This window comes from Eretmochelys imbricata, chromosome 2 (genome assembly GCF_965152235.1).
Source record: "Eretmochelys imbricata isolate rEreImb1 chromosome 2, rEreImb1.hap1, whole genome shotgun sequence".
Taxonomy (NCBI): Eukaryota; Metazoa; Chordata; order Testudines; family Cheloniidae; genus Eretmochelys; species Eretmochelys imbricata.
The window spans coordinates 104,038,367-104,058,388 of NC_135573.1; the positions used below are offsets into that span (position 1 = coordinate 104,038,367).

Sequence of the window (20,022 nt, forward strand, 5' to 3'; positions counted from 1 at the left end):
TTATGGAGGGATGATTACTGGATGTCCATGTCATAGCCAACTCCTCTTCTTCAGCAGTTAAGGTTTGACCCTGGTACTGAGTATTGAGAATATTTGTAAGAAAATGAGCTGGAGATAGTGCTTGTCCCATTCATTTTTTTAATGCTTGTAATGTAACTCTGTCATTGCATATTTCTCTTTTTAAGATCTCACTCAGTTCCTTCCAGATTTCAACAGCGTCAGCAATAAAACACCTATTTTCCTGCATTTTTTTCAATGCTACAGAAATAGGCTTCAGGGTACTCAGCATGTGTTAGCATTTCTCTTAAGCCCAATGTTGAGAACTTTGGCTGTGACAGTGCCATCTATTTTTTCACTGTTTTGTTCACAAACTGTCATCAGATTAGGCCAGTTCTTGATCTAGTGCTCAAAACAGTCCACTGCTGAGTTCCATCGCACGTCTTGTGGGAGAGTTAGCTTGATTCCTCCCACTTTTTTTCAGCTGCTGCAAAGTGGTTGTTACGGAAGTATTTTGTAATTTCAACAACATTAGTGTTTATTTCTGACACAGTGAAGTCTTTGGCTAGGAGGTGCATCAAATGAGCACTGCAACCGTATGTTATTAGCTTGGGACTCTCTCTTCTAAATAATTTCTTCTTATCTTGGATACATTTGCAGCATTGTCTGTGACCAAGCTGCGTACTAGACATTTGAATTTTTTTTTCAGTTTGTTATAGCTTTTACTGCTGCTACTTGTAAGTATTCTGCGGTGTGTGCATTTCCTGATGTATCAATTGTTTCTGTAAGGAAGACATTCCCTTCTTCTGTTGTCACACAAGCACATACAACAGGATCATTGTGGACATTGCTCCACCCATCAAGACTCAGGTTATCAATTTTACTCTCTAGACTTTTTGCACACTGCTCAATTTCTCTTTCATACACTTTTTCCAGCAATTTGCCTGCAACATCTGCTCTGTCGGGTGGACTGTATCCTGATCTTAATGACTGAACCATGTTAATGAAGTATGGGATCTCAGTCATGTGGAAAGGGGAGTTTGTTGCATAAACAAACCGGGCAGTTTTTTTCATCGGTTACTCTTTTTGTAATTTGCTGGTTCTTATCACCAACTTATCTATGGTTGTTTCTGGATGATAGAGGGTTTTTTTCCTTCTTTTTGCTACAGGTGATATACTGTGGTTATGTGACATACATGTTGCGATTGAAACACTATCATTGGCAGATAACTCTGAAACTATAGAAAATGATGGTGGTCTTGAAGGTGGATAGTCTTCAGAATCCTGTATGTTGAGGATGGATTCTCCTAAACAAAATAAGTCAATGCAGTTATTTAATATTACCATACTGCTCATTTAGTATTACTCATTGCATTCACTGACACTCAGTACTACTTTAAAGGTGAAATTGTAAAAGGAAGATCTGCCTATTTCAGCTATTTATTTTTATCACAACTGCATCTAAAATGATAGTACCATAGAGTAACAACTATATTTTTTGCTCAAACATGAGAATTCAAGAATAGTCCAGAAGGAAGACAAGCAGTCCTTAAGAAAGGAATATGAAATAAAAAGTTTACCAGCGTAAAGATCCTGCATGTTCCTTTCATCATTTTCAACGCAGCTTCCTCCTGAGAAGGAACACGTCTCATGATGTTGTTTCATTTGGGCAACCAGGCCTTGCATTTCTTTGTTGCACTGTTTGCATTTTGCACGCGTGTCTGTCTTACCCACAGGTAGACATTAAATATTAAAATATTCCCAAACTGGGTCTCTTTTATGGCCTGCTGTCATAATAGGTTTTCTCTTCTAGTGTGAGAATGGTATGGTAGATATCAAGTCAATGAAGGCTACACTCAGAAAGACCTCAAGACTTCTGGAATATGCTGCTCACACAGTTTCACTTTGTTTCCACTGCCTATCCCTCCCTTCTCACATTTATCTCCAGACTTCTTCTTCTTGTCCAGATCTATTCCACCCCCAAAAATCTTCTATGCATTGAACTTTTTTAAACTATTCACTTTTAGCGAGAGGTAAGGGATTGACTCTCTACACAAATTTGCAGAGGGACAGTAGAGTTTAAGGTCTGTTATTTCTCACTTCTATTTATTATTTATTTTAAAACATTTTTGCTGTTAGCAAGCATGTTACCTCTGGAGACACAAATCCACAGTTTGAGAACTGCAAAACTAAGCATCTCTGATTGTATCTTCTAGACTGAGCACTGAGTCCCACTGGGTAGATAGAAGGATTAACCTAAATAATCTATACAGAAGCCCCTGGAACCCCATAAGATTGAGTCCCTAATCCATGAACTATTGGAACTCCTTTACAAAAGTTTTCTTAAACATTACATGAATATATTATCTCCTACTAAAGAATTAGAATTTATAATCCCTATTCCATGATGAAATATCTTTGAGCTATAATGTATCTTAATTAAAACTATCTTTAGATAGGTTTTTTCCTCAAAAAGCATTTTATCAAAAAAATCCAATTTAAATAAAACAAATCTATTTATTTTTTTTATTTCTTAAATCTTTGATTTTTTATCCACCCTGTACTTCCATATGCTTGACATGGTTATACTTGTTAATGTTTTCCCTCATTAGAGAGGGATCAGTGACGACAAAATAAAATAAATGACCTGCATAGTTCAATGACTGTCTGTCTGGGTAAATCCATGTTTATAAAACAAGTATTCAGGGGGCTCATAAATGAGTGCTCAGCTTATTTTGACATTTCTGTGTATCCCTTCCTGAGCTGCTATATGCATTTTCATAGGTAGAGTTTTTTTCATTCAACACAAATTGGCAGTTTGTTTTATTTTTCAGCCCAGTGTGTAGTAAAACTGCTCACATCACTGAGAATAAAACAAACTCTTTAAGAAATGTAATTAGATTATTTTCATAAAATTTGTTGTGTAAACAAACCTTTGACAGCCTGGGTAACTCTTTCAATATTCTAACGTAAACAATTGCTGCAAGTCAAAAATGTGTTGTACTGCCTTATAAAAACCAAAATGTGCTTTGGGTCAAATATATGTCCAAATGAAAATCTTATTCAGCTTAATTGGGCTGAAGTAGGATCTCCGAATAAAACTGAGGTAAAGGGAGGTGCTTTTAGGCATGTTTATTTTTGTACTAAACGTAATTGCTTTATAAGTCTTGCTATGGGGTTATTTATTCTCTTCTAGGGAATATTCCATTTCCAGTTAGGTCGAGGTGAACCTATGCTGCATACTCGTTTGCGTCCTCATTGCAAGGAATTCCTAGAAAAGATTGCCAAGCTGTATGAATTACATGTTTTTACCTTCGGTAGCAGACTTTATGCACATACAATTGCAGGTGAGTAGCATGCTACTTGAGTTATCAGCCTTTAAGATTTGATGCGACTTTGACTTTCTGTTCTTTTCCAAGTCTCTGTCCATTTATACCTTGAAAGAAGATTCTGTGCAAACTATAATGCCATTGAAGACCCAAAACTGTAAATTAATAATGCAAATTAAAATATTGCATTGAATAAAGAATAGAGTTCTATAAGCAGAATGCTTAACTTTTTTGGACCACAGTCCATATACTAATTTCTCTTTTACTTAAAAACAGTCGTGTTTGTTTTTTAGGAAATGAGCCACAACTTTTCTTCTCTGTCTTTGCATTTAAAGAAGGTCCTTACTGGGTGGATTCGATGAGGTATCTGGGTTTCACCCTATGCCTTCCTCAGGCAGTCTGAAAGCAACACTCCCTTCAGGAGAGGGAGTGAGAGACATAAATCTTTTGTCTCCCTTCCATAGAAGTATCAGTGTTAATGTCAATCAGCTGACATGAGAACATAAGAATGTCCATACTGGGTCAGACGAAAGGTCCATCTAGCCCAGTGTCCTGTCTTCCGCCAGTGACCAATGCCAGGTGCCCCAGCGGGAATGAACAGAATAGCTAATAGGCAAGTGATCCATCCCCTTTCGCCCATTCTCAGCTTCTGGCAAACCAGGTTAGGACACCATCCCTGCCCACCTTGGCTAATAGCCATTGATCGACCTATCCTCCATGAATTTATCTAGTTCTTTTTTGACCTCTGTTATAGTCTTGGCCTTCACAACGTCCTCTGGAAAAGAGTTCCATAGGCTGACTATGCGTTGAGTGAAGAAATACTACTTTTGTTTTTAAACCTGCTACCTGATGGTTTGATTTGGTGACTCCTAGTTCTTGTGTTATGAGAAGGAGTAAATAACACTTCCTTATTTATTTTCTCCACCAGTCATGATTTTATAGACCTCTATCATATCCCCCTACTTAGTCATCTCTTTTCCAAGCTGAAAAGTCCCAGTCTTATTAATCTCTACTCGTATGAAGAGGTGCTCATATGGAGACCTCAAAGAGATGCTTATATGGTAGTTCTATTTGTGCCCTTCTCTTGGAGCTGCGATTCAGTATTGGCATTTATTAGAGAATAACGTTTTGTATTTCAGTGTTTTCATATCCTTTCTCATCAAGTTATAGATCTTGCCTCTCACAACCTCGTTAAAACTTGTTCTCAAATGTTTTAATTTAAAAGGAAAGGGAAATCTACAATATCATTTTCAACAGACATAAATGAATGTTAATGTTAGACACATTACCCTAACATGCAAGTTGAGGACACGACCACCAATACATGATTGAACTGTAAACTTGGCTGTTTTCCCCTCCTGAACCTCATGTTTCAGTGTAGTATTTTGTTAATTTCCTTAGTTTTTGCTTTTAAAAATACTCTGCTAATATTCCTTTAGGATCATGTCAATAGCAGCTAAGTAATTCATTAGTTTGTGACCCCAGTGAAAGAAATAAAAATACACATTAATCTGTCTCAGTCTAGTGAATGTTGTCAGTGAGTAAAATTGTACCTATTGCTGTTATCCATATCCTTTTCCTTTTCCTCCTGTTGTATTGTGTCTTGTGTGTTTGTAGAGTGTCAAGCACAACAGGACTCTGTTTTTTATTAGGGCCTTTGGGCCCTGTCTAGATACCAGTGTTAAATAATGACCTGAGATGATAAACTACAAGGGATGACAAACTACAAAATAGGGGATTTTGTAGAGAATTTTGATCCAAGTAAGGCATTGAAGATGCAATTTGATGTGCTTAAAGATTGCAAGAGACTCCTGTAACCTGAAACTAATGATTTAGAGGATCAAAGTAACTTTACTTCTGGAGAGAAGGGAAGGGTGTGTCATCCACTTTGGGACAGAACCACAAGACTTGTTCCCTCATTGATTGTATATCATTCGTTGTTTGGTGACTGATATACTTGGTGAAACTCCCTTTAGAGGCTATCAGTGTCCTTATAAGATTATAAATTTTGGGGACAGGGACTGTCTTTATTTCACAGCACAGGACACAATGTTTATATGTTAACTTACTCCCGTTTTCCTGATGAGAGTGGTTCTGGTTTGTTCAGGGAATGAGGAAATGGGACTTAAGCTTGGTTCTCTTGCATGGTAAACTTTAGCACTAGATGTGATATGACATTCTAGCTTTTGCTAGTTTCTGCTGTAGTATCCTGTGCTGGCAGGAAGAGAAAGTTGAGCTGCTAATGAGTATGTGAGCGTGATGGCTAAGCTGTAGTAATGTGAAACTTGACATAGTCTGTGCATGTGTTGAACGCTTGATGGCGGTATTGTTCAGAGAAATAATTTATAGTGGGAAATATTCAGTTAGTATTTAGCAAGGGGTAGCAGATAGCTGGAAGGGAATAGATGAGACTAGGGGAAATAGAAGATGAAACAAAGGAGTCTTTTATCCATATGGAAAAACTTAAACCACTCCGCCTTGCCAGATTTCACATACACCGTCTATATGCCTCCCCAGATCTTCTGCACACACTTTTGATGGCCCCTTCCTGCATGCTCCTGAGATCTTTTTTCTTCTTGGTAAGGCCCCTATATCTGAGACCAGAAAACATGATTCCCCGGCACGCCTTTGTTTGCCCCTCATGTACATCCAGGTCCTGTACCCTCTTCACTGTATCTCTTTCCTTCCATATTTTCTGCTTTTGATCTCCTATTTGTATAAATTTTGCACAGGCTGTCTTATGAAAGGAGACTCAAGGAGCTTGGCTTGTTTAGCCTAAGCAAAAGAAGGTTATGGGGAGATGTGATTGCTCCCTGTAAATATATCAGAGGGATAAATACTGGAGAGGAATTATTTAAACTCAGTACCAATGTGGACACAAGAACAAATGGATATAAACTGGCCATCAGGAAGTTTAGACTTGAAATTAGATGAAGCTTTCTAACCATCAGAGGAGTGAAGTTCTGGAAGTTCAAGATTAAACTCGATAAGTTTATGGAGGAGATGGTATGATGGGATAACATGATTTTGGCAATTAACTGATCTTTAACTAGTCATGGTAAATAGGCTCAATGGCCTGTGATGGATGTTAGATGGGGTGGGATCTGAGTTACCCAAAAAAGAATTCTGTAGTATCTGGCTGGTGAATCTTGCCCACATGTTCAGGGTTCAGTTGATCGCCATATTTGGGGTTGGGAAGGAATTTTCCTCTAGGGCAGATTGGAAGAGGCCCTGGGGGTTTTTCGCCTTCCTCTGTAGCATGGGGCACAGGTCACTTGCTGGAGGAGTCTCTGCACCTTGAAGTCTTTAAACCATGATTTGAGGACTTCAGTAGCTCAGACATAGGTGAGAGGCTTATTGCAGGAGTGGATGGGTGAGATTTTGTGGCCTGCATTGTACAGGTCAGACTAGATGATCATAATGGTCCCTTCTGACCTTAATATCTATGAATCCCCACACCAGATATGTCCAGTTGCAATAGGGAACAGTGGGCTGAGCTCCCACTGAGACTGGCTGCCACTTACAGACTTTCGGGCAGTTCCTGTGGCCACCCATCCTTATAAAGAAAAATCATAGAATATGTCCGATTCAGATCGGAGGAGGTAGAATAGATGGGTGATATGTTTCCAACCCCAATATATAGGGCCCTACCAAATTCACAGTCTATTTTGGTCAATTTCAGTCATAGGCTTTTAAAAATAGTCAGTTTCACAGTTTCAGATATTTACATCTGAAATTTCATGGTGTTATAACCGTGGGGGTCCCAACCCGAAAAGAGGGGGTCGGAAGGCTGTTGTAGGGAGCTCGCAGTATTGCCACCCTTACTTCTGCACTGCTGCTGACGGTAGCGCTGTCTTCAGAGCTGGGCAGCCATAGAGCAGCAGGCAGCGCAGATGTAATAGTTGCATGGTATGTGGGGGGGGCAGCCTTACAGGTGGGTGACTGCCCAGGGCCCCATGGTCAGGGTGGTGTGCTGTGATCTCCCCCCCACACCCCTGAATAGTCAGCCCAAGGCCACTTTAACTCCCCCAAGCGCTAGGCCCAGAGCCAGGGAGGGGCAGGGCTTAGGTGTAAGGGTGCTGGAAGCTTTGTAGAAGTGAGGGGAGCCACTGGAGGGGCTAGAGGCTGTGGCCCCCACTTTTTAACATGAGTGTAGTTGGGGGGGGGGGGGACGGGCAAACTGCAAGCTTCTGGCAGGCGCAGCGTGGCATTGACGGGCTGCACTTCACTGCAGCGTTGCTCCCCCAAACTGCAAGCCTTTGGCAGGCATGGAGTGGCACTGGCAGGGGCTGCACTTCATGGCAGGGAAGCTAATAAATACGCCTGTGTTAAAAAAGTGTGGGGGCGTGACCCCCGGCCTTCCCTGTTCTGGTGCCATGGGCTAGGGGTGCCCCAGCCCGGGGCTCCTACAGTGCACTGGCCTCCAGCTTCTAATCCCGGCTGGGCTGAGGAGAGACTGGACTTCCTCTTCTCCTGCAGGAGCAGCTGCTGGGGCTTGGTCAGACCCATCTCCAGGAACCTCCCCTGGCTGCAAGAAGTTCTGTGGCTGCTCCCTGTGCAGTGACTCCTCCCCCTGTGGCTGGAGAGTGGTGGGGGCAGGAGGCGGGGCGGGAGTGCGAAGCTTCCTGCAGCCAGAGGAGGTTCCCGAAGGTGAGTCTGATCCAGACCTGGAAGCAGCCCCTGCAGGTGAAGAGGAAGTCCTGTCCCTCTCCAGTCCTTCCAGGACTAACAGCTGTAACTCGATGCATGGTCGGAGCCCCAGCTGGGGCACCTTAGCCCTGGCTCTCTCCAGCAGATTTCATGGGGGAGACTAGATGACAGAATTTTCATGGCTGTGAATTTGGTAGGGTCCTTCCAATGTGTTATAACCTGGCTGTTTTCTCTCAGTTAAGTGAGTAAACTTTTTCATCACATGTATAATTAGTATAAGTTGTTCGCATAAAATCTCTAGATATCTGGACTTTCAGCCTTATCAGATAGAACCTTTTTATTGAAAGTTACATGCTTTTTAAAATGGAATAACTTCTTTAGTTAGCGGCTATAGGTAATTTTATAATATTTATATAATACACAAGTGAATATAAAAATTTAGTGATGCTATGTTATTTAGGCTCATGACATAGCTACTGTGAACCTAGCTACTGTAGAAGTAGCATGGTGATAAATCTAATGAAGATGCTGCATGTGTTGCAAACCTGATTGATTTCCCAATGAAAATGCCTCTTGAGCAGTAAAAATCATATTGCATGACAGAATTTGAAGAATATGAAATAAACATACTTGGCCAGTGCGTCAAACCAGAACAAAAAATAGCATGACTTGCCTATAAATGTAAGTACTGTATATGGGATAATTTTAATACAGATAAGTTCACACCTTCAAATGTCTGATTATAAATTTATTTGGCAACGATTTTTGTTACACATGCCAAATATCTGATGGTATTAACATGATGTGATATGAAACACGTGTAAGATTGTGTCTTCAGTTTATGTAGAAACAACATATGTTCAGCAACTGGAATACACGTTTTATCTGTAACTTTCAGCTGAACATATTGACCCATCTCCAAGTTTTAGCAAGAGTGTAGAGGCTTCTGCCAGAGATGACTGGTGCCTGCTGAGAGTGGGCGGGACACAATTTAAAGGTTTGGGCTCCTCCAACAGCTTGAATCAAGGCCCCCCCCAGGCACACCTCCCTCTTACGCTCAGCAGGCCCTCCCTGCAACTCCCAGGTGCTAGTTCCGCGTGGAGACACAGCAGCAAACAGCTGGAAGCTGCAGGAGGGGCCACTGCACGGAGAAAGGTAGCAGCAAAAACAGTAGCTCTCCCTGCTGCTCCCAGCTGTTTGCTGCCACCTCTCCCCATGGGCTGCAGCTCCAAGGTTGCTGGTTCCAGCAGCTGCCGTGGTAAGGAGGGGGCCTGGTGGCAGGGCCATGTGACTGAGGGGCCCAGCAAACCCTGGTAGAAATCTGGGGAGGCATGTGACCCCATGTCGGTCCCGTTCCTCCCCCCCCATGCATCACCTCTGGTTTTTGCCCAGCGGGGAGGAGGGTCTTGGGGCTTTAGCCCCGTGGGGTGCACCTCTCAGGGCTAGGGGCTTCAATAGGAGTGGGTCTGAAGCCCCAGCAGGCGCCTCCCACGGGGCTGAAGCCCTGGCTCTTGAACTTCTGAAGATTGTCGTATGTGGCTCGGAGGGTCAGTAAGTTTGACCATCCCTGATCTATGGCGAAGTAGGTTGTTCTAGAACTGAAATAGGTCACCAGGGGCTGAGAATCCTTGACTCCCATTGGAGGATCAGGTCAGTAACTCTTGCCAGATTCTACGGTAGATAAGGGAATGGCAGAATTAAAGTTGAGACTTAATTTCTGTGGTAAGCCCCATTTTGGTTTTATTTTGATATCCCCACTAAGGAAGGCTATAATTTTTGGGATAGGAATTTTTAGTAAATTTTAGATCAGAGGTGCAGGGGGAAAAAACAATACGTCATTGAAAGGTTGCCAAGTGTAGTTTTCACAACATCAGCATTCATGAGTATACTTTGAGATGCTGAAAGGTAAGGCCCAGGGAATGGGGTGTGGGGATTGGAAAGTGAGTACACGCCACAGCATTGGTGCCTGTCCCATGGGGCTGGGCCTGGCTCTGGCTCTCCGCTCTGAGTGCTGTGACCTGGAAATGTGTATAATATGGTAGAGGAGGTAACATTTGAACAAAAGCATTCCCATACTGAAACACTAATGCTCTAGTTAACATGTCTCCTATGTTGGCCTCTGCTAGATGTTTCAGAGAATGACTACTTCTCTAAAGCAGCCAGCCGTAGTTATGGTCAAGGGTGCAGGGAATAAGTCCAGAGCTTTCCTGCCCAAACCCCTCCCATATATGGTCAAAGAGGCACACTTGGGGCACTGGGCCCAGTGGCTTCCTCTCTGAACTGAGAGCAACAGTAGCAGAGAGATACCTCTACCACCTCGTGACGTCCTTCGTTCAACTCTGAAACTTGGCCTGTGGACCTTCTTTATTACTCGCTGTATTGCTGTTCCTCTGTTACCACTGCAATTTTAGCAAGAGTGTTGAGGCTTCAGCTATCCTCCCATAGTCTCCCTGGGCACACATAGCATTTTCTACTGTCCCTTGCTTTACTCACTTCCTTCTTACTCCAGCAATTCCTTCTCCTCCCCACTTCACCCATGAGTTGTCACCCCTCAAACTACCCTAAAACTAAGTTTGTTGTTTGTTTGTTTTGGGGTTTTTTTTGTGGTAGAGAGAAAATATATAAGCAGATACATAACAGACATGTATGCCTACCATCAATCTGATCGTTGTGCTAGTTTGTGTCCCTTTCTGCACTTTTCATCTCTTTCTGTCTGTTGGACTGTTAAGCTCTTCAGAGCAGGGATGCATTTTTCCCACACTGTAGCCTAGCACAATATAAATGTTGATAGTTTAATTGTGCAGAAATATAGTATGGAGTGCAGGTGCTGTAATCACTTGCACATTCATCTTCTGTCATCTGATCTTTATTGTAATCAAGACCATTCATTTTTCTATGACTGAATGGTAAGCCCACCCAAAAGGTGCACAGATGCTGGAGCTATAGGACTCAAGAAGAACCAAAATAGAGTAGATAGACTCTTGTGTTATACCCAGAGGCTTCATTAACATCTTGATTAGGTTTTTGGTGATTTTCTGTGATGGCATCCTAGTTAAACTTTATGGTTTTCCTTCAGATTTATACAAAATAATTACATATGTTTTCTCCCCAGCGTAGCTTGTGAAAGTGTTTAACTTTTTTCCAGTTTGTGACAAGTACTGGGTTGTAACTGTATTCATTCCCTCTTCCTCCTCCTAGAGATATTTGTCCCAGATAAAACATTTCTGTTTACCTTCTGACATCTGATAGACTAGTTGAGCTTTTAAATGTATTGAGGTCAGATTTAAGATAGCATACTTTAAAATATTAAATATCACTATGTACCCCTGTGCTCTGTATTCATTTATCTAAAACAATTGAAATGGTTAAGCAGTAAAATTAACTAATTACTAACTTTGAATTATAAACTTAGAAACAAACGAGTCCTGCGCTTTTAAGAAGTAGGAGACTAAATTCTTCTCTCTGTAGTTTTATATTATGTCCATCACCACAGTGTCTGAGCATCTTGGAGTAGAAAAATCAAGTATGGTGATGTATCCGTGGTATTGTCCTCTTTGTCTCTCATTCCCATGTTCTGGTGGTAGTGGTTGTTACTTTATCTTAATTATTTTTAATGGTAAACAATTCCATAGCAGGGCAAGAAGTTCAATGGGCTGCAACAACTGGGGGACAGGGTGGTGGTAAAGGGGGGCTGTAATGAGTGTCACTTAAAGAATTTTGGATTTCTGTAGAATCTCTGTGATGTCATACAGCTATAGAGAATTTTCTAGAAGTATAAAAGCAGGAGAATGAAGAGCTGATTACACAAAGATGACAATGGAACATGTAATTGATTAAAAATTGTATTCAACAAATGGGTGGCTGCTTAAAAGAATAAGTAGACCTATATAAACTCACGGTTTCTAGTTAGGACAGTTTCTTCAGTTGTCCACTTTGGTTTCTATCAAAGGCTTTAAATAGTCCATGTTTGGCTGTACTTGTATGTGAAATGAGCTTTTTTTGATGTGTGCTAAGATGTGACTTGATGGGTAAATGTATTAATGAGTAAAATTCATTTGTGAAGCTCAGTGTTAAATGCTGTTTTGAGAAGTACATACATTGTGCTATGAAAAATATAGAAAATGTATGCTAACTAGTGAAAGGTAGCAGTTATAGCCTAACAGGAAATGCTATTTATGGCTTTATTGTTGAAAGCAAGCAACACACCCTATTTTTTCTTCTAATGTGTAGCTTGGTAAGTAATAACATTAAGAGTTTTAAAATTTTTCACTTGACATTTTCTGACATACCTCCCGAGAGGAAAAATGTGTGTAGTTCTAATTCTTTTTGTGAAGAGGAAGAAAACCTTTAGAAATGAACTACAAGGAACTTTGTGTTTAGTCAGTACCTGCTGGTGGATTAGTTGATGTTTTTTGTTAATACGTGGTCTAGCCACTGAGCGTCTCAGTTCTTCTTGTATGGAAGAAACTCACTTCGTAGCCAGTACTGGTGAAAAGTTCTTATTCTTCTTAAAGATTTAAAGACAGACATTTTGTTAAAGCAAATTAACCTTATTCCATCAAAGAAATATTATGTGCCTCCCTTATGCCATTTCTGGGAAATATATAAACAAATGGATATTATACTTTGTTTTTCCATTGACTTGGCAATGTTTTAGAAAAGTAAATTTGAGAGAGAAGCTCCTTAGTAAAAAGTATGCCTTTTGGTTACTTAGTGTACTTCATTCAATTTAACACCAATTTATAAGGCTTCACTGAAATTTTGTGTGACTAATCCATACTGAGCTGTATTAGGAACTGGTAAGGTCATATGAAAGCTTAAACTCTTAAGATAAAGATGTAATGGACCTGACTTTTTTCAAATTGGGTCTTCAATTTGTGGGGGGCAGTTTTGCATCTGTAGTGAACTGTCCTTATTTTTCTTTTTACTTGCCATCAGTTGCCAGGAAAAAGCATAAATGAACTAGACTTTTCCCAAAGCCCTGTTAAATAACTGTGTACTTCTGCATCTTCCATCATTATTGGCTGTCAACACTTATGTATGTTCAGGTTTCCTACCGCATGTAATGTGACAATGTAGCAAGTACTAGATTGTGGTTTCGCTGACGAATTAGGCAGGAATGTACTAATGAGAATGGAAGGCTTCTATTTTACTCAGATGACTGGCGAGGGGGAGGAACAGCTGACGGTGTGACAGTTGTACAATAATGCCATATATGATGATTTACATACAGTTTGTCAAAATATATTCTTTCTGTGTGTGGCAATGGTTCTCTGTAGTTAATATTTTCAATTCATTATGCCTAGGTACTGCAAGGGTCTCTCTACAGGGGATGATTCTACATGCGTTTGCTGCAATTCTTAAGCATAGTCGGGTGAGTTAAGGTTGAACTTCTGTCCTTAACTCAGAATTTTCTTGCTTTTTATGGGTTTTAAGTTATTCCAATTACACATTTATATTAATACATATAGGCCCAAATTTTCGAAAGAGATTAGGGATTTTGTTTGCTCAAACTGAGACACCTAAAAGGGGCCAGACTTTCAGAAAGTTCTGAGTACACACGCTTTGAAAATTCATAAGGCCCCTGGAGTGAGCTTCCCCCCCCGCCCCGACATCAGTAGTCACTTCTGAAAATTTGGGCAATAGACTATAACATGGCCACCTTTTTTGAAATTTTGTGTTTGTATAAATAAGTAATGATTGTGTTATCTGCAGGAACAGTGAGAAGTTCAAGCTAATCTCAAAGCAGGTTATAATGTAATCAGTTCAGCAAAATGGCAAATTCAGAATAATACATGAAACACCACTTTTTTGTTTCAGAGCAGTTATGAGACCACAATGTCTGCTTATAAAGAAAGGTTAATTACATTAACAGAGAGGTCAGCTGCATTACCATGTTTGTATATGGATGAATTTGCCATTTTGCCAAACTAATTGTATTTTATCTTGTCTTTAAATTAGCCAGCATACCTTCTCCTATTTATTCTTAACAAACAGCGCAGTCAGCACAGTTTTATGTAAATGGGTCTAACATTTCAAGAAATCCTGTGATTTATTCTTAGTTCAAGTACAAATGCACTAAAACAATGTTATAGGCACAATTTAAAACAACAAATGCAAGAGTTCAAACTGAAACTGCCCCTTAATTTGCCCATTATGCTTAAGCATTGCAGTACTTTGCCAGCTCACATGAGACTTCTCTGCAGACCCTAGGCACAATGTGCTAAGGACAGGATTTAGTCTTAAAGTGTTCTAAATGTAAGTTGCCAGAACCTTATTTAACTGTCAGCTATGCTTACTTCCTTTTACCTTGATTATTCACTGATGCCACAAGTTAATTTTTGTAACTTCATTATTGCTTTTATGTTAAAGGAATTGGGATTGGATATTAGGAGTCCTACTGAATTAGTGACAGATATCTAACCTACTATGTTTATTCTTTACCTGGTATATAACAAATACTTTTTGGAGCTTAAATATCTCAATATTTGGTTACACCAATATCACAGAGTTTATTTTAAACTTCTAATTGAAAGGCTGTGTTGCTCCATTTGTATTCTGTTAATGCACAAAGATAGGCTTAGTGTAGTGTAGTGTGATAGACTCTGAAAACAGATTATGTAGAATGTTAACAGGGAGAAAATGTTGCTGTGAAGGAATATTAACTTCAAACTCTTCTTTCAAAAGGATTTTTGGACCCTGAAAAGAAACTTTTTTCTCATCGGATATTGTCAAGAGATGAATGTATTGATCCATTTTCTAAAACGGGGAATCTTAGGTATGTATGGGGGTGCGAAACGTCTTAATAAATAATTCAGCAGAGGAAATGAGGGCAGAATGTTGGGAACATAAGTATTAAAGGGAGAAATTGTCTTTATCCCTTCTGTACCCCATAAATCTGTACCTTCACAGAGAGTAATAAAACTGAGAAGTGCGAGCTGATGCTTATAGGCTTCATCTACTCAATGCTTCAGTGGGTGTTACACCCTGTAATGTTCAAGCAAGATAATTTAGACTCTCACATTCAGTGATAACCTCTGTTTTCAGATGTTTTATGCCTGCAGATAATTGCAACTCAGGGCAAGTCTACACTACAGCGCAACATCATCATAGCTGCACCGATGCAGCTGCGCTCTTGTAGCGCATCTGGTGAAGATGTGCTTTGCCATCGGCATAATTACTCCACCTTCTTGAGAAGCGTAAGCTATGTCTGCGGGAGAGCATCTGGACAGTGTGGACAGCACGAAACTTGTATCACTTGTGGGAAAGTAGGGGACTTTTTCACACCCCTAGGCGACATAAGTTAGATCAATTTAAGCGATAGTGTAGACTGGCCCTACATTTTTTCCCTCTGTGGTTTGCAGGCAACCAGTGTTATTTTATTTCATTTTGTGGTTCATTTCATAATATAATTTGTGCGTTTTTATATTGTAGAAATTTAAGCCAAGATTTTTCAAAATAGTAGCCTAAAGATAGACTCTTAAATCTGTATTTAGGTACTTACATGGCCTGACTTTGCTGGGTCCGCATCACTTTTGAGTTTCATTGATGATCAGCACTTTTGAAAAATTACACTTCACTGCTTAATTTAAGCTCCTTAACCCATATTTTAGGCTCCAATTTTTGGCAATCTTGGCCTTTTGTCTGTGTAAAACATAGGATTGCCTGATATTTAATAAAAGCCATATTGGAGCTGTTATGGGGAGGGGAGGATTCCTCACCGCAAATCATACTTTTTTTTTTTTCTTATCCTGGGTATATTTTTGGATCTATTCTGAGTATTCTCCTGTCAGGTTTATACTAAGACTTCTTGTTTAGAGGTAATCTCTATGGAATGAATAAGTGTGACCAAGTTACTATATAGGATATTGTTTAGGTAGAAGAACCTAGACTGAAATTCCGTGTAATACACTATGTATACTCAAATTTAAACTTTGGGAGGGCTCATATTTTTGACCACTAGAACCAAAGGAGACAAATAAATGTAATTGCCATTTTTTTTAAGACTTTTGTGTAACTCACTTGAAAAATTCTTTCTAATAATTGTTCATAAAACTTTTTAAAACCACAAAAAGATGATTGGTAGAGTAACCAGTAAGAAGAGCTGCAGACTGTATAACTGTTACAGGTAAATGAATTGACTCATCTGGAATCCTAATAAATATGTTGATTTTTCAGAAATCATTCATGTTTTAATTCCTTTAACACACACAACTAACCAGAATGTCAACTCAGAGTGTATTAAATAGTAATCTTAAGACAATAAAAACAAGTTTGTTTGTTTTTTTTTAGAAATCTCTTCCCATGTGGTGACTCCATGGTTTGCATTATTGATGACCGAGAAGATGTTTGGAAGTTTGCACCCAATTTGATAACTGTAAAGAAATATGTATACTTTCAGGGTATAGGCGATATTAATGCACCACCTGGATCAAGGGAAACTCAGATGAAAAAGAAGGGTAATTCCATTTTACTTATTTTACTTTTGGAGCAGCAGTTGACTAGCAAACCAAAACCATGCTAACAAAGTGTTGTCTAAAACAAAAAACTAATAGTGGGGTTTCAATGTCTACCAAACTCATCCATTTTGCATTTGACAGAATTTTATTTTCCGCAATCTGTAAACAGTGGAAGAACAGATGCTATAGCAGTGGTTTTCACCTGAGAAAATAGGTCTGAAAAGGTGATGACTGGGTAGGCCAATATATCCAGGATTTATTGAAACTCATAGAAGTAGCTAGAAAGGAACCTACTTTATTTACAGTTGAGTATTTTGGAGAGAAGCTTTCATTTTAGGATAGTTCGTATTTTTCTGTACATGTTTAGTTCCTGTTGAGCCTGTTTACTGTTCTTTTGCCATTGTTACCATCTAGAAATGAATTCAGTTCTATGTTAATTTTACTCTAGTAATGTTTCATGTGGTTAAAAAGTATAAGAATGGAATGAATAGCCTGACAGTCTGCTTCTCAAAATATAGTATGAGATCAGCATGCTGTAGTGGCAATAGTGGTTACCAAGGGGCAGTCAAGTCACATGTATGCCATTTTATGAACAATATGTGGTCATCTCTGCTAAGAATGGCCTTGGCTATTCCTGCCAAGAATATTAACTGCATTTGTCTGCTGCTTGTCAGCTGCCTAAAAAACCTGTCTAAAAGCTATTTATGGAGTAATCCTTTTCCTGCATTTGAAGCACACTGCTCTCGTTTGTTGCATCTCACTAGTGCCTTCTTAAAGGGTTTGATCAACATATTTTGATGGTAGTAAAATATATTTTTCAATTTCTAAAGCATTTTTCTTGGTTGTGTATTCAATCAGTTCTGAAAACAGACTGTAGAAAAAATATGGGCAGAACTTGTAAGTTCATAAAGAGGATGATCTTATGGCTAATACTCTGGATTGGGACTCTGGAAAAAGCTCTGACCTTTGGCACATCGTGTGTCATCTAAATGGGAATGATACTTCCTTACCTAATAAGATAAAGCATTAAGTTTTGTGAGGCAAACAAAATGATGATGAGGGCAACATAAACTGGGATTTTCAAGAGGCTTAGGCACCCCACTTCTATTACGTTTCAATAGGAGTTGAGTGTCTATAAATCTCTTACACCCTTTGAAAATCCCAACTGAGAGTATTCTGATCCATAGATATGTTTAGCTGTAGATTGAACTCATTTAATTTATGGAGGAAAGGAAAGATGAGTTTCTGAAAGCATAATTGAAAGCTCATCTACTTGGAAGGATAAAAGAGGGAAACTTCATCTTATTTTTTGTGTGTTTGTTCAGTAAATCATTCTTCAAAAACAACTGAACCGTCTGATCCTGCAGTGGTAACAGCAAAAGATTCTGAAGAATCAAAGAATATTTCGAGTGTGGAAGAACAAAGTAATGGTCTTAGGAAATCTACAAAAGAGATATGTACTACAAATGGTAGTAACTTTATGAGCAGCGAAACTTCTAACTTGGGGTTGAATTCCAATGACAAATTAAATGTTAGAGACTCCTTAAGCGATACCATTGATCATAAAACAAATGCTGCCGTTATTGATTCAACAAGTGTTAAGGAGTCTCAGATTTCTTCAGAACAAGATGATAGGACAGTTACAGAGAAGCAGCAGACCCAAGACAAGCCAACAAATAACTTGGACTTTGAACTGTCTAGTGACAGTGAAAGTGACAGTGGATTAGATGCTAAGAAGTCGTCGTCCTCTTCTGCCTCAGATAGTGAAAGTGAGGGAAAGAGAAGCTGGAAAAAATCAAAGCAGCCTGTACAAGCTGAAAATTTGCAGCAAGAATGTTGCACTGATGTGAGTGGGGGAAAGGATGGTCAAGTGAACCATTCTGGGGAGGTGACGGCTCCACCTAGTGTATACCCTCATGGCAAGACAGTTGATCTTGAAATGCAAGAAGAAAGCGAACAGGATAGCCTTTGTGATCTGGGAAATGGGTGTGCAGACAAGAAAGAAGCAGAGACAGAGTCCCAGAATAGCGAGCAGTCTGGGATTACAATGGGTGAGTCTTTAGATCAGAGCATGGAAGAAGAGGAAGAAGAAGAAGACACAGATGAAGATGACCATTTAATATACCTCGAAGAGATCCTTGTTCGGGTGCACACTGATTATTATACTAAGTATGATAAATACCTGAAAAAGGAGATCAATGAAATTCCAGACATAAGAAAAATAGTACCAGAATTGAAAAGCAAGGTATTGGCAGATGTTACCATAATATTTAGTGGACTCTATCCAACAAATTTCCCCATAGAAAGAACCCGAGAGCATTATCATGCTACAGCACTTGGAGCTAAAATTATAAAGAACCTAGTACTGAATGCTGATGATCCCAACAAGGCAACCCATCTGATTGCAGCAAGGGGAGGTAAGTAGGTGAAATTTATCAGTTTTCTGTTAATGAAAATATTGTTTTCATTCATGATTTTATTTACACAAAAAGTTGGCTGAAGACTTGGAAAGGTTAAATATGGGCCTTGATCTACTTGCCATCTTTAATGTTGATTTAAATTATGGGGGAAAGTAGCTTAAAGGTTTACTGCAAATCATTTTTTAAAAGGTCTTGTATCCTTTTTGCTTCCTTAGGTTTAAGAATTTTTTAAATTGGTTTTTCTTTTAAAAACATTCATCAAATCTGGTCTGTCTTGGTCTTGCGTGTGTCAGATGGGAAGTGTATTGCTAGCTTTTACTCTTTGATGAAAGGGGGGAAGGTGCTGATTATTCAACGAAGATGTTGTTCTAAAATTATCAATGTCAAGTATTTTTTAACTGAAATAGGTGTAACTGAAAAGAAACAAGTGATAAGCAGTCTTGACTTAAAGTTCTCCTCTCACTTGCTCAACTTTCATAAAAATAAACACTTTTTAAGTCCTCTTTATAAACCATGAACAAGCAAACTAAGAACACGAGTCCAGTTTTGTCACCTTTGATTTCTTTTCCTAGCCTGCCTACTTTCTTACAAGATTAGAATATATGCAAAAATAAACATTAATTTCATTTCAAAGGATTACAATATAAAAACATCATAGTATATTTTTGTTAGCGTGGTGAAGCTTTTTTCACCCAAATCTATAACTTCAGTGCAAGCTCATAATATCCTTTCCACTTTAATCGTCTGACCAATTCAGTCTTCCATCTTTTTTCTTGAAAAAGAAATATTTTTTCATATTCATCATGAGTTCTGCACTGAATATTGAAAACAGTGGTAATTTCTAGGTTCCCAAACTTTGATTTGTAGCACATCATGGCAAAGAACGTTTTTGATGAACTTGGTTTCAGTGGTTTAAAAACTGTTTGGCTAGATGAATGGTGACTAAGCCCCTGTCTTCACTGCCAGAAAAGGGGGTGTTATTACAGTGGGATAACTAGCTTGGATTAACAATTTCATTGTAAAATCCTAATGGAGACATGGCACAGATAGCTTTTACTGTGATATAGCCAGGTAAGATATCAGTGGGCAAGGTGTGTTTGTAGTGTTGATCTTGGCTAGCTAGGTCGTGGTAAAAGCTACTTGTGCCTCACTTCCACCTCACTTTTA

General features: G+C 39.3%; 1 protein-coding gene across 1 annotated transcript in view; it reads left to right on the forward strand.

Moving 5' to 3' along the window:
• The window catches only part of CTDP1 (CTD phosphatase subunit 1), a 174,645-nt gene that overhangs the window by 18,869 nt on the left and 135,754 nt on the right, over positions 1-20,022 (forward strand). The window contains exons 5-8 of the mRNA XM_077810532.1: positions 3,194-3,344; positions 14,664-14,754; positions 16,269-16,435; positions 17,761-18,852. Coding sequence (XP_077666658.1) covers positions 3,194-3,344; positions 14,664-14,754; positions 16,269-16,435; positions 17,761-18,852 — 1,501 coding nt within the window. The remainder of the gene's footprint in view (positions 1-3,193; positions 3,345-14,663; positions 14,755-16,268; positions 16,436-17,760; positions 18,853-20,022) is intronic.